The sequence below is a fragment of the Gorilla gorilla genome, chromosome 4 (assembly GCF_029281585.2).
Source record: "Gorilla gorilla gorilla isolate KB3781 chromosome 4, NHGRI_mGorGor1-v2.1_pri, whole genome shotgun sequence".
Taxonomy (NCBI): Eukaryota; Metazoa; Chordata; class Mammalia; order Primates; family Hominidae; genus Gorilla; species Gorilla gorilla.
Window position 1 is genome coordinate 179,871,738 of NC_073228.2, and position 14,549 is coordinate 179,886,286.

The window sequence follows — 14,549 nt, forward strand, 5'->3', positions numbered from 1 at the left end:
CTGTCACTGAGGCCTGCAGTACAGAACCAGCAGCTTCCTACACACCCCAGGCCAGGCCAGGCCCCAAAGCGCTCCTACTCCCCCTTCCCGGCCCCCAGACTTGCTGCTGTTACCACTATTACCGCCAATGCCAACACAACCAGTGCTTCTGTCACCTTCCATGCACCCACCCACCCTCCAGGGCTCCTTCCACCTGGCCTCCACGGGCACCCTCCTACCATTCCTGTCGAGCTGCAGTCTCCATCGCTGTCGCTGCCACAACCACAGGAAGTGAGCCACAGAGCCACGCCATCTACAGGCTCCAACCTCCAGCTCACCACAGGTGACTCCTACTTCACCAGCCTGGCTTGGAACAGCTGGAGAGGAAAAGCCAGAAAAACCTACAACGGGATGCAGAAAGTGGTAGTGTTAAAGCCTCGCCTTGTCATGCTGGCCACTGGGTGGCAGTGGCCAGTTTCAGCAAAGGCATTCACACTCACCTGCCAATGTCCAGCCTCTCCTCCTGGCCCAAGCTGGCCTCCTGACCTGGGGTGGGGACTGGAGACACCACAGTGCCCGACACTCCCTGGGGAGCAGGAACAGCAGAAACTCACACTCAGCCAGTAGTCCCCACCCAAGTACTGGTTCCCATTCCTGACTCCTCCACCCACAGGCCCTGAGCCCCCGTGGTGCCCACTACTCCTGCTCCATGCCTGGGGGTCCCAGATGGTCTCCACAACATGGAGCGAGAGGGCAAGGGCTGGGGAACCACAGTGGGTGTGGGGGCCCTGCCATGCTTAGAGGATTGGCATGAAAACTCTGTGCACCCGCCACACTCCCACATGAGCAGGAGGAGTTCTCTCTCTAGAGCCCTGAGTCTGAGAAAAGGAGAAGGTCCCCTTCCTTGGAGGCAACCGTTGTCCCGGCCACCTCCACAACCTGCCTCTGGTGGCAGCAGTGCAGACCCCGATAGCGCCCCTAACCTGGCCCCCGCTGACGGCAATGCAGCCCCCGGATTGCACCCACAACACACCCAGAGACTACCGTAGCAGGCAATGTAACCCCAATAGTGCCCCCAAACCACCACTCTGCCCCCAGCAGTGTAGCATTTGATGGTGTCCACAGCCCGTCCCGCTACCGGCATTGCAGCACCTGACAGCGCCCCAAACCAGCCCCCCACCAGGGCCACAGGCAGCACAGCCCTGGATAGCGCCCCCAACCTGCTCCTGTCGTGGGCAGTGAATGCCCGGGATAGTGCACCCAACCAAACCCCCCACCCCACCTTCCCCTTTCCCCCTTCCCCCACAAGCACTGCAGCATTTGACAGCTCCCCTAAACCTCCGACTACCGGCCCACATTGTTGCTGGCATTGTAGCCCAGGATAGCACACCCAACCTGCCCCCTGCCTCTGGCAGTGCAGCAAATAACACCCCTAACCTGCCCCCATGAGCCGCTGGCTGTGCACAATAGCGCACACAACCTGCCTCCAACCCCTCGACCTTGGGCACTGTAGGCCCTGATAACTCAGCCAACCTGCCCCCCACCCCCACAGCAATGCAATGCCAGATAGCACCCCCACCAGCCCCTCCCTACCCCCGCGGCAGGCAGTGCAGCCTCAACAGCTTACCAAATATTCCCCCCCAACCCCGTGCAGGAGGGCAGCGCAGCCGCAAAGAGTGCACCTACCCGGCAAACTTTCTACCACTCTAACAGACCTGCAGTCTCGGTCGCCACCACCAACCGCAGCCAGAGGAGCCTCGGTGGCCGAGGCTCCAGCCTCCAGCCTGGAGCAGGGGGCCCCCCTTCTTCTAGACCGCTAGCCAGTCAAGAGCAGCTCCCGCTGCCATCCTCCCTTCTACCACTCTGGCCGTGCTGCCTGCCATCTCTGTCACCACCGCCAACTGTAGCGAGGCGAGCCACAGTGTTGCAGGCTCCAGCATCCAGATCCCCCTTCTCTTGATCTGCTAAGCTGGGAACAGAGTAGCTCCACCGGCCGATTTAGGAAAGCCTAGGATGGCGTGAGGCCTCCTCAGCATGCACATGGGGTTATGCACAAGGATTCTGAACTACATGTTCTGACTGGATGAGAGAAAACTCTAGGCCTTCTCTGATTGGACTTTATTTCATACGCTGACTGGTTGTCCTAAGACTTGCTCTCATCCAATCAGAACATGCTAACAAAGTCCAATCAGAGTAGGCCTCTGAGTTTTCTCTTACCCAATCCTGGAACATGTAGTCCAGGAACCTCATATGCATAACCTCAGTATATAAATGGTGCCGAAGGGGAGTCAGGCTGTTCTAGGCTCATGCGTGTCTGCGCGCGGGGCTGCTCCATTCCCGGCTTAGAGGACCAGGACAAGGGCTAGCCGCCGCTGCATGCTGGAGGCTGTGGCTGCGGCACCACAGCTCGCCTCACTGCGGTTGGTGGCAGCGACGGAGACTGCAATGTGGCTGGAGCAGTAGGAAGGGGAAAATGGTTTTGGGGTAGATGGAGGAGTAAAGAGGGTGGTTAGTGCCAAAGGGAAAAGAGGATGGCGAGCAGGAGAAGGTGTTGCAAAAAGACAGTGAGGAAAAGATGGTGGGGAAAAACTGTTGGGGGTAGGTGGAGGGGGAAAAACGGTGGTGAACAGGAGGGAGAGAAGGTTTTGCGGAAAGATGGTGGGGAAAAAGTTTTTGGGTAGATGGAAGGGGGAAAGAGAGGGTGGTGGGGGGGAACGGGAGTGAGCAGGAGGGAGAGAAAGTTTGCAAAAATACAGTTGGGAAAAAAAGAAAGGGAAAGAAGAGGGTGGGTAAAAAGATTTTGAGTAGATGCAGCGGGGAAAAGGGGTGGCAAGTGGGAGGAGAAAAGAGGGTGCAGAGAGGGAGGGGGAGGAGAGAGTGGCGAGCAGGAGGGAGAGAAGGTTTTGTGAAAAGGCAGTGAGGAGAGAAGCTTTTAGGTAGATGGAGGGGAAAAGAGGGTGGCAAGCGGGAGAAAGATAAAGAGGGTGGCGAGCGGGGAGAAAAGGTTTTGGGAAAAACCGGTGGGCAGAAAAGAAAGTGCAGAAAGAAAACGCGGTGGGTAGAAAGTGGGTAGATGGAGGGGGAAAAGAGGGTGGCAAGTGAGAGGAGAATAGAAGGTGCCCAGGGGGAGTGGGGAGAGTTGGGAAAAAGATGATGGGGAAAATAGTTTGGGGTAGATGGAGGGCAAAAAGAGGGTGGCAAACAGGATAGAGGAAAGAAGAGGGTGAGCGGGAAGCAGGGAAGGCCTTTGTGAAAAGATGGTGGGGGAAAATTGGGGAGGTAGATGGGTAAACGAGGGTGGTGAGGAGGAGTAGGAAGGCAGCTTTGCAAAAAGATGGCCGGGATGTTTTTGGGTAGATGGAGAAGGGAAAGAGGATGGCAAGGAGGAAAGGAGAAAAAGACGATGGGGAAATGGTTTTTGGGTAGATGGAGGGGGAAGGAGGGTGGCGAGCAGCAGGAGTGGAGAGAAGGCTTTGGGAAGAGATGGGAGAAAATGTATTTGGGGAGATGAAGGAACAAAAGAGGGTGATGAGAGCAGGAGGGGCAAAAAAGGGTGGCCAGGGAGAGGGAGAAAAGACGGTGGGGAAAAGTTTTTGGGTAGATGGGTGGGGAAAGCAGTAGTGAGCGGGTGAGTAGAGAAGGCTTTGCGAAAAGATGGTGGGGGAAAAGGTTTTGGGTAAATGGAGGAAGAAAAAGGGTGGTGAAAGAGAGGGGGTCAGAGGTGGTCGGGAAAAAAAGATGGGGAAATAATGGCGGGGGACAAAGGTTTTGAGTAGATCTTTTTCTGATTTTTAAATCAGATTATTTGTATTTTTGCTTTTGAGTAGCTTCAGTTCTTTATATGTTTTGTGTATTAACCCTTTGCCTGATGTATAGTTTGCAAATACTTCCATTGTCTGGTTTGTTTCTTCATTCTATTGATTGCTTCCTCTGCTTTGCAGAAGCTTTTAAGTTTAATGTAATTGCATTTCTCTATTTTGGCTTTTGTTGCTTGTGCTTTTGATGTCTGTTTCAAAATCCCTTGTCCTAACCAATTCCATGAAGCATTTATCCTATGTCTTCTTCTCTAGTAGTTTCATAGTTTCAGGTTCTACATGTCAATCTTTGAGTAGATTTTTGTATATGGTAAGATAAAGATCTAAATTTATTCTCGTACATGTGGGTGTTGTGTTTTCCTAGCGTTTACTGAAGAGATTGTCCTTCCCAAAGGTGTGTTCTTGGTGCCTTTGTTAAAAATGAGTTGACTGTAAATGCGTGAATTTATTTCTGAGTTCTCTATACTGTTTCATTTGTCTTTGTCTCTGTCATTCATCTATGTCTGTCTGTCTGTCTCTGTCTCTCCTTGCCCCTTTTTTTGCCCGTACCATGGTATTTGGGTAGTATATTTTGAAACCAGGTATTGTGATGCCTCCAGCTTTTTTCTTTTTATTCAAGATTATTTTATATGAGGTATTTTGCATTTCCATGTGAATTTTAGAATTTTTTTTCTATTTCTATGAGAATGTGTTTTGTAATTTAACGTGGATTGCATTGATTCTGTAGCTCACATTGGGTGATACAGATATTTTACCAATATTCTTCTAGTGCTTGGACATGGGATATCTGTCCATTTACATGTGTCTGCTTTAATATTTTTCATCTATGTTTTATAATTTTGTTGTGGGATCTTTAACCTTTTTGGTTATCTCTAGGTATTTTTTTGGTGGTAGCATTAATGAAATAGCTTTCTTGATTTCTTTCTTAGGTGTTTCACTATTGGCGCATGCGTGTGCTACTCATTTTTGTATATTGATATTGTGTCTAGTAACTTTACTATATTTATTGTTTCTAGTAGGTTTTGTTGTATAATCTCTAGGATTCTCTCCATATGTAAAAGATCATGTCACTTGCAAACAGAGACAATTTGAATTCCTTTTTTCCCATTTGGATGCTTTTTATTGCATTCTCCTGTCTAATTGCTCTAGCTCAGACTTCCAGTACTATGATGAATAAAAGTGGTAAAAGTAGCCACACTCGGGCCAGGCGCAGTGGCTCATGCCTGTAATCCCAGCACTTTGGGAGGCCAAGGCGGGCGGATCACGAGGTCAGGAGATCGAGACCATCCTGGCTAACAGAGTGAAACCCCATCTCTACTAAAAATACAAAAAAAAAAAAAATAGCTGGGCGTGGTGGCAGGCGCCTGTAGTCCCAGCTACTGAGGAGGCTGAGGCAGGAGAATGGCGTGAACCCGGGAGGTAGAGTTTGCAGTGAGCTGAGATCGCGCCACTGCACTCCAGCCTGGGTGACAGAGCAAGACTCCATCTCAAAAAAAAAAAGCCACACTTGTTCCAGATCTTAGAGGAAGAGCTTTTAACTTTTTCCCATTGTTTATGATGTTAGCTGTGTTTTTGTCATATGTGGCCTTTATTGTGCTGAGATATGTTTTTTTTCTGTACTCATTTTGTTGAATTTTTATTATGAAGGAATGTTGAATTTTTTTCAGCATCTACTGAAATGATTATATGTTTTTTTCTTGATTCACTGAATGTGGTGTAGCACATTTATTTATTTGTGTTTATTGAATCATCCTCATATTCCTGGGATGAATCCCACTTGATTATGGCAGATGATATTTTTATTGTCTTGTCAAATGCATTTTTCAAGTATTTTGCTGAGGATTTTTGCATCTGTGTTCATCAGGAGTATTTCCCTGTGGTTTTCTTTTTGTGTTGTGTTTTGGTCTGCTTTTTGTACCAAGGTAATTCTGGCCTCATAGAACAAGTTTGGAAGTATTCCTTCCTCTTCATTCTTTGGGGGAATGTTTTGGTAAAATTGGTATTAGCTCTTTTAAAACATTTGGTTGAATTCAGCAGCAAAACCATGATTCTTGTGGGTTTCTTTGACGGGAGACTTTTTATTACTGCTTTAATTGCATTACTCATTATTGGTCTGTTCAGGTTTCTTATTTTTCTATCATTCTATCCACACCAGCCCAGGGATGCAGGGGAGGTCCCAGCAAGTGGCCACGCCAGCTGCTGCCCTTCTCCCCTGGCCATTGACACATCTGGTTCACCTCAGCATCCCTAGGTGTTATGAGGAGGGCAGAGTGTAGCCAGCCCTGGCCTGGGAATGCACCAACATGGGGTCCCTGGTGAGTCCAGAGCTGGGGCTGCAGCTAGAACTTCAGGGCAAGAGAGACCCCATGCCCTTCACTTCCTGGTCCCGGTCCTGAGGTTCCAGGAGTGGGATCAGAGTGGGCACCCGTGAGAAGCTGGTGGCATGGGAGGGCTGTGTGTTCTGCTGAGGCACCGTGTCCCCACTGCTGTGCTGTCTGACAGGCCCCTGTCTCTCTTCTTGCTCCTGGGTGATAGCTGTGGTCATGGACATGTTCACCCATGTGGACATCTTCAAAGACCTGCTGGACGCCGGCTTCAAGAGGAAAGCAGCTTTGTACATCATCGTGGACGAGAGTAAAGTCAAGTACGTTCTGCATATGTGTGAGCGGACCCGCATGCACCTGGGGCACCTCAAGGTGAGCAGGCTCCTCACTTGCCTACGTGGCCAGATGGCAGGGGTCATTCAGTTTGTCAAACACCTCGAGTACCTGCCTGCTCTGGACGGAGTCCTGTGCCAGGCACTCAGAGTCCAGTAATCCTAGAGCCTCTGCTTGAATTCCCTGAGGGACAGGATACTCGCCATGTCTGATGGGACAGAGATAAGATAAACATTGATGAGGTGCTTGCTGACCAGGTGCTGGAGCTCATGCCAAGTGCTGCATCATATGTTATTTCAGAGCAGCCCATGCCACATTGGTTACCTGTCTGCTTGCATACCCCTGGTCATAGTGTGCTCACTATGTCCTCAGGTAGCTCGTGGCCTATCTGGAGAGATTCAGTTCCCAGGAAGTCTTTCTTGGGTTAAGCCAAAACCTGTCTCCTTAGAATGTCCATTTACTGGTTTTAGGATCTGGCTCAGACAGAAGCAGCTCTCCCTCAGGCTGAGGCCAGGGAAGGCTTCCTTGATGTCTGCACAGTTGAAGTGGATTTGAGGCACATAAGCAGAGTGGAACCTTTAGGGTGGGGAGAAAGCACGGAACAGAGGTGGATCAGAGACGGCTGCCAGTGGGGTCAAGGTGGGCTGCAGGTCCCCAGCGCTGCTTTTCTGTGTGTCCCTGGGCATGTCACCTCCCCTTTCTGGGCTATACAACATCTCATTGCTCCAACTCTGTTCTGCCCAGACACCCTGGCATTTGGTGTCTGGCTAAATTTTTTTTTTTTTTTTGAGACCGAGTCTTGCTCTGTCACCTAGGTTGGAGTGCAGTGGTGCGATCTCGGCTCCCTGCAACCGCTGCCTCCTGGGTTCAAGCAATTCTCCTGCCTCAGCCTCCCAAGCAGCTGGGACTACAGGCGCGCACCACTACGCCCAACTACTTTTTGTATTTTCTGTAGATACAGGGTTTCACCATATTGGCCTGGCTGGTCTCGAGCTCCGGACCTCGTGATCCACTTGCCTCGGCCTCCCAAAGTGCTGGGATTACAAGCGTGAGCCACCGCACCCAGCTAGTGTCTGGCTAATTTTTTTGTATTTTTAATAGAGACAAGAGTTTCACCATGTTGGGCAGGCTGGTTTCGAACTCCTGACCTTGTGATCCATCCACCTTGGTCTCCGAAAGTGCTGGGATTACAGGTGTAAGCCACTGTGCCCAGCCAATAAAAGCCAGTTTTAAAACTGAAAAAACAGCTTTGAAATTGAGGGCTGCATTTTTACAGAGAATATTTTCCAGCATGTGCAATCTAACATAGTAGCACTATACTCCTCACTTAAACAGACTAGCTTTTATAATGAATGATTTTGTTTTAAAATGTGAGTAACAGCACACCAGGGGCTGTGACAGCATGATCGCTTCTGTTAACATCTCTTTCTAATACCGTAGTCCCACGTAAGCTGCATTTGGCTTTCACGGTTTCACTTACCTACAGGCAGTCCTGGTCTGAAAACATTAAATGAAAAATCAACAGATAAACAACTGACAAGTTTTAACTTGCTGTGCTGTTCCAAGTAGTGTGGTGGGAGCTCCTGTCACCTCCTCTACTCAAGGCCCACCCAGGACGTGAATCTTCTCTGCCCACAACATCCACCTGTCTACCTTCCCACTTGTTAGTCGCTTAGCAGCTCTCTGGGTCATCAAATCCTCTGTTGAGATATCACGGAGTTTGTGTTCAAAGAAATCTTGTTTTACTTAATGGCCCCAAAGTGCAAAAGTACTGATGCTGGCAATTCACAAATGCCAAAGAGAAGCCATAAAGTGTTCCTTTTAAGTGAAAAGGTGAAAGTTAATCATAGGGCATGCATGTGTAGAAACAAAGATAGTCTATATTGGATTTAGTACTATCTGTGGTTTCAGGCATCCTCTGAAGATCTTGAAATGTATCCCCTATGGATAAAGGAGGACTACTATATTCTCAATGGATTTTGCAAGAAGAAAATTAATCATTCACAAAATATTTTAACCTTAGAATTTAAATAAATGTGTATATTCTCTACAAGTTAAACACAAATATTGTAATAACCTATGGCCACTTTTTCTTATTTTTATGCCATTTGAGTAATGACTGGTATTGATTTGCTGAGGTTCAAATTTCGAATTCTAGTTTTTCTTAAACATGACTTATATTAATAAGAATATGTTCAACTCTGGTGTGCTTTATCAGTCAAAAACACAAATTAATTATGCAGAGAATATTATTTTCTTTTTTGAGATGGAGTCTCCCTCTGTCGCCCCGGCTGGAGTGCAGTAGCGCAATCTTGGCTCACTGCAAACTCCACCTCCTGGATTCAAGTGATTCTACTGCCTCAGCCACCCAAGTAGCTGGGATTACAGGCATGCCCCACAATGCCTGGCTAACTTTTCTATTTTTATAAAATCTAAAACCTGGGACCTGGTATAAGGCCTGGGTATCCACCTGGGGCTTGATTTTAGCAGGGGCCTGAAGTTCTAGCACCTGGTGTCCACCTGAGGCCTGGGTGTCAGCCTGGGACCAGATGTCCAGCTGGGGCCTGAGTGTTTCTCGGTGCCTGAGGACTTCCTGGGCCCGGATGTCCACGTGGGACCTAGATGTGTACCTGGGGTCTAATGTTCACCAGGAGCCAAGGTATCTACCTGGGGCCTGTGTCCACCCAGGGCCTGATGTCCATTTGAAGTCAAGTGCCCACCTGAGGCCCCATGTCCACCTGGGGCCCAGGTGTCCTTCAGGAGCCTGGTTTTGACCTGGGGCCTCAGTGAACACTTGGGGCCTGATGTCCACTGGGGTCTTGGTGTCCAGCTGGGGCCTGATGTCCACCAGGTTCCTAGGTATCCTCCTGAGGCCTGGTGTGCTGCTGAGGCCTGGTTTCGGCCTGGTTTCTACCTGGGGTATGGGTATCCACCTGGTTACTGTTGTTTACCTAAGACCTGTTGCCCACCTTGGACCTCTTGATCCTCTGGGGCCTTGTGTCCACCTGTGCCCGGGTGTCAGCTTGGTACCTAATATCCACTTGGGGCCTCCACAGCCACCTGGGGCCTTGTGGTCCCTTGAAGCCTGAAGTCCTGGGTATAGGTATCCACCTGGGTCCTGGGTGTCCACTTGGGGCCACATGTCCAGCTCTGGTCTGAGTGTCCCCATGGGGCCTGATACGCCCCAGGGGCCTAGGCATGTACTTGATGCCTGGTGTCCATATGGAGCATGCTGTCCCATGAGGATTGATACTCAGATGGGGCCTGGTATCCACTTCGGGCCTATTGTACTCCTGGAGTCTGATGCCCATCCTCTGCCTGCTGCCTACATAGGGCCTCATGCTCCCCTTGAGCCTGGATGTCCACCTGAGTCCTTGGTATTCTCTGTGGGATGGCTGTCCACCTGTGACTTTGTGTCCAGCTATGGCCTGGGTGTGAGCCTGGTGCTTGATGGACACCTTGAGTCCGTGTGCACCTGGGGCCTTATGTCTATCTGGGGACTAGTGTCTACTTGGAGCCTGATGTCTATATAGGGACCATGTGTTTATCCAGGGCCCGATGTCCATCTGGAATCAGATGTTCCCTTGGGGTCAGGGTGTCCATCTGGGGCCTAATTTTCACCAGGGGCCTGCTGTTCACCAGGAGCCTAGGCATCCACCTGTGGCCTGCTGTCCACTTGGGGCCCCCTGTTCACCTTGGCCCTGATACTTACTTGGGGCCTGGACATCCACTTGGAGCCTGGGGTTCAAGTGGCGCCTGGTGTTCCACCAAGATGCCTGATGTCCATCTGCGGCCAGGTTTCCACCTAGGGCCTGGTACGTACCTGGGGCCTTGGGTCCACCTGGGGCCTGGTATTTGCCTGAGGCCTGGGCGTTCACCTGGGGCCTGATGTCTAGCTGGGGCCTCATATCCACCTGGGGCCTCCATGCCAAACTGCTACCTGATGTCCAGCTGAGGCCTGATGTCCATGCAGGAACTGGAGTCCCTCTGGGACCTGTTGTCCACCCGGGGCCTGATGTCCAATGTCCACCTTGAGTCCACTGTCCACTTGGGGCCCGATGTTTTCCTGGGGCCTTTGTGTCTGCTGGGGCCTTATGCCCACCTGGAGGGGATGTGTCCCATGCACCTGCCCTTGTCCTGGGGAGAGTGTGTAGAGAGTTGCTCTGGCCCTGCCCCTTGTCATCTGGGAATTGCCCCTCCTGCCAACGCGGTAGGGAAGGTGTCATCTTGACTCAGGTGGGTGCTGGGTTTCAAACTGGGGCCTTATATTTACCTGGGGACTGCTGTCCATGTGGGGCCTGGTGTCCACGTAGGTGCTGGGTATTCACCTGGAGCCTCACATCCACCTGGGGTCAAAAGTGTTCACCTGGGGCCTGAAGTTACCTAGCACAGGCGTTGCACAGAATACACACAGACTGGAAAGGAAGAAGGAATGGAAACGTGGGACCTACGTATTCAGTATAAGAAAAGTGAAAATAGCAACCAGGAAAGAACACAAAGAAAGTACGAGAAGGATGGTATGAAGAAGACACAAACCAACCTAGGCCCAGTTTCCTAAGAAACACTGGAAACCACACTGAAATGAAATGTCAGACGGAATCAAGCCATCTCTGGATTTTCCCCAGTGGGCCGCTCAGTGTCAGCGGGGATGGGAGCAACTGGGACTCTCCTACATCACTCTTAGGCCTAGAAATTGCTAAGGCCGCCCCGAAAACATCCTACTCACTTTTCAGAAAATCACAACTTGCAAAGTACAGCAAAACCAAAGAAGGCCAAGAGCTTACCTTGGAGAAAGTTCTCGCAGCCCTGGGCGCCACTGGCTGGCTGGTTCTGTGGTTGCTTTGCCAGCAGGCAGCCTTTTCTCAGCTGCCTTTCTTTGTATCAGGTGGCGGTGGCTGATGACCCGTGTGGCCTTTGCCCTTGAGGATTAGCCCAGCAGGTTGACTTAGGCCTGGAGCAGCGGTAAGGGCAGCGTTCTCTGGCGCTGCCCTTTTCCTGTTGGCAGCAGGATGGGGCGAAGCTCCAGGGCCCCAATTCCAGCACCTGACTTGGAAGCATCCAGCGGCCTGTGGCACGACGGTGGTGGAGGCGAGCCTGAGCGACTGCAGCTGCATCTCTGTTCCCAGTGCCATCTCCAGATCTTCATGCCCTGAGCAGTGACCTGGGCCAAGAAGTCACTTTCCTGGATGGTGTCTTCAGGAGGGCATGTTCCTGAACCGTGAGGGGTGGGTGTTCAGCAACTCTCCACAAACTTTTCCCAGGAATTGGGCGAGGTGCATTGTGCCACAGCCCTTTCTGGGTAGGCATAAGGCCCCACGTGGACACCCAGGCCTCAGTCAATATTCAGGAGCAAAGTGGAGACCTAGGCTCCAGGCAAACATCAGGCCTCAAGTGGACAGTCCCAGGTGAACATCGGACATCAAACACCAGATTGATGCTATGTCTTAGGTGTACGCCAGTTCCCAGGTGGACTCCAGTTTCCAAATGGACATCAGGCACCAGGCGGACATCAGGTTCCCAGTTGACAAATAGGTTCCAGATGGACACCAGGCTCCAGTTGAACATCAGGCCCCAGGTGATGCCTAGGCCCCACGTTGACACCTGGGCCTCAGGTAGACATGAGGCCCCACGTGGATAGTTATGTTCCTGGTGAACATTAGGCCCCAAATGGACACTCTGGTTCCAGGTGGATATATGGCCTCAGGTGGCCATCGGGTCCCGGGTGCACACTGGACTTGAGGTATACATCAGGCACGAGGTTTACACCCAGGCCCCAGGTGAACTGAATGTCACAGATGGACTTCAGGCCCAAGGAGGATACCAAGGCTTCAGGCGGACACCCAGGCCTCACGTGGATATTAGGTCTTAGGTGAAACTCAGGCTCTAGTTGGATACCGAGTCTTCAAGTGGACATAATAATGCCCCAGGTGGAACCCAGGCTTTAGATGGATACCAGGCTCCAGGTGGACATTAGGCCCCAGAGTGACACCAAGGCTCCACGTGGACAGTAAGCCCCAGGTGAACCCCAGACCTCAGGTGGACATCAGGCCCCTAATGGATGCCTACACTGCAGGTTGACATCAGGCCCCAGGAGGGCACCAGCCCTCAAGTGACCACCAGGTCACAGGTGGCTGTGTAGGTCCCAGGTGGATATCAGGCATCAGGATGACTCTCAGGGCCCAGGTGAATGCCAGGCCACAGATGAACAGCAGGCCCAAGGGGTGGACACAGGCCCCCGGTGAACACAAGCTCCCAGATGTATACCCAGCCTGATGTGCACCTGCAGACCAGAGTTCGCCTAGGGTCTGATTTCTCCCTGGGGCCTGGGTGTTTTCCTGGGACCTATAACCTGCCTGGGGTCTGGTGTTTACCTAGGGATGGGTATTCACCCTGGGTCTGATGTCCGCCTGGGGCCTGGGTGTCACCCTGGGGCCTGATGTTCACCTGGGGCCTTCTGTTTATCTAGGGCCTGATTTCCATCCTGAGACTGGGTGTCCACCTGGAGTCTGTGTCCCCATGTGACTTGGTGTCCAACTGGGACATTGGACACCGGTAAACACCAGGTCCCATGTGGATTACTATGGTACACCTGATGTACACCTTGAATCCAGTGTCCACTTGGTCCTGATAGCTACCTTAGGCCTGTTGTTCACCTGGGGCCAGGCGTTGTGCTGGGCCCTAATGTCCACTAGGAGCCTGGTGTTTACCAGGGGGTCTCGACTCCCACCTGGGGCCTGGGTGTTTCCATGGGATCTGATACCCTTCTGTGGCTTTGGTTTCAATCTGTGGCCTGATGTTCACCTGGCATCTAGGTATCCATGTGAGGCCTGGTGTCACCCTGGGACCTGATGTTCGCCTGGGGCCTGGTGTCAACTTGGGGCATGGGTGTTCACCTGGGGCCTAGTAGTTTACATGTGCCTTCGTGTTTACTGAGTTCTTTAGTGTCAACTTGTGTCTTAATTTCTACCATGAGCCTGGTGTCCACCTGGAGCCTGGGTGTCACCCTAGGGCCTGAAGTCCTGGAGACTAGCTGTCCAATTGGAGCCTAGGTATCCACCTGGGTCTGAATTTCGCCTGGGGTCTGATGTCCATTTGGAGTGAAGTTTTCACTTGAGTCCTCACGTAAACCTGGGGCCTGGGTGTCAACCTTGAGCCTGATGTTCACCTGTGGTCCTGTGTCCACATTGGGACTGATTATTCACCTGGTGCCACGTGTGCACGTGGGGCCTGAGGGTTTACCTGGCTGATGCCCACCTGGGACCTTATGAGTTCCTGGGGCCTAGGTATACTCCCTAGGCCAGGTGCCCACCTGGGTTCTCATATCCACGTTGGGCTTTGTGTTCACTTGAGGCGTGGTATTCTTCTGGGGGTGGGTGTTCACCTGCGACCTCATACCTACTTGGGGCTTGGGTATCCTCCTGGGGCCTGATATTCCCCTATGACCTGGGGTGCAACTGGGGCCTGGGTGTCAGCCTGGCAGCTGAGTTCAGTGTCCACTTGGGGCCTGGTATTTAGCTGAGGCCTGACACCCACCTGAGGCCTGGGTGTTTAGGTGTGGCCTGTTATCTTTCTGTTGCCTGGGTTTTTATCAGGAGCCTGATGTTCACCAGGCCACCTAGGTGTCCACCTGGACCAAATGTCTCTCTGGGGCCTGATGTTCACTTGTTGTCTGGTATTTACCAAGGGCTTGGGCATCCACCTGTTGACTGATGTTCAGCTGGGGCATAGATATTCACCTGGGGCCCGAGGGTACACGTGGTGCCTGACGTCTGCCCGGGTGCTAGTAATCCACATGGGCCTGGTGTTTACCAGAAGCCTAATGTTCACCTTGGGCCTCATGTTTACCTGGAGCCTTGGTGTCAACCTGGGGCCAGATATCGACTGGGGGCCTAGTATTCACCTGGAGATGGGATGTCCAGTTGGGTTCTGATGTCCACCTAGGATTGTCCTCATGTATGGTGGATGAAATTTAGGGCCTGGTGGTGAAATTTAAAAGAGAGCCTTAAAAGCTATCGAGCCAAGTGAAGCAAGCAGAGGAAGGTCATTCCATTCCGGCAATGAGAAGAATGTGAGCCCAGTGATGGAGCCATGAACAGCT

At 51.5% G+C, this 14,549-nt stretch overlaps 1 protein-coding gene across 2 annotated transcripts; it reads left to right on the forward strand.

The window, feature by feature from the left end:
* The first annotated feature begins 232 nt into the window (after positions 1-232).
* LOC115934561 (protein FAM83G) lies at positions 233-8,641 on the forward strand. Of its 2 annotated transcripts, XM_031010664.3 has the most exons (4): positions 233-322; positions 5,950-6,109; positions 6,330-6,490; positions 8,363-8,641. In XM_031010664.3, exons 2-4 carry the CDS (start codon positions 6,088-6,090, stop codon positions 8,483-8,485), a joined length of 306 nt encoding a protein of 101 aa, XP_030866524.1. In that variant the 5' UTR covers positions 233-322; positions 5,950-6,087; the 3' UTR covers positions 8,486-8,641. The 2 variants fall into 2 exon arrangements, 1 of the variants encoding a protein (XP_030866524.1); XR_010134008.1 differs by lacking the exons at positions 233-322; positions 5,950-6,109 and having other exon boundaries at positions 6,335-6,490; positions 7,938-8,401.
* The last annotated feature ends 5,908 nt before the right edge of the window (positions 8,642-14,549 follow it).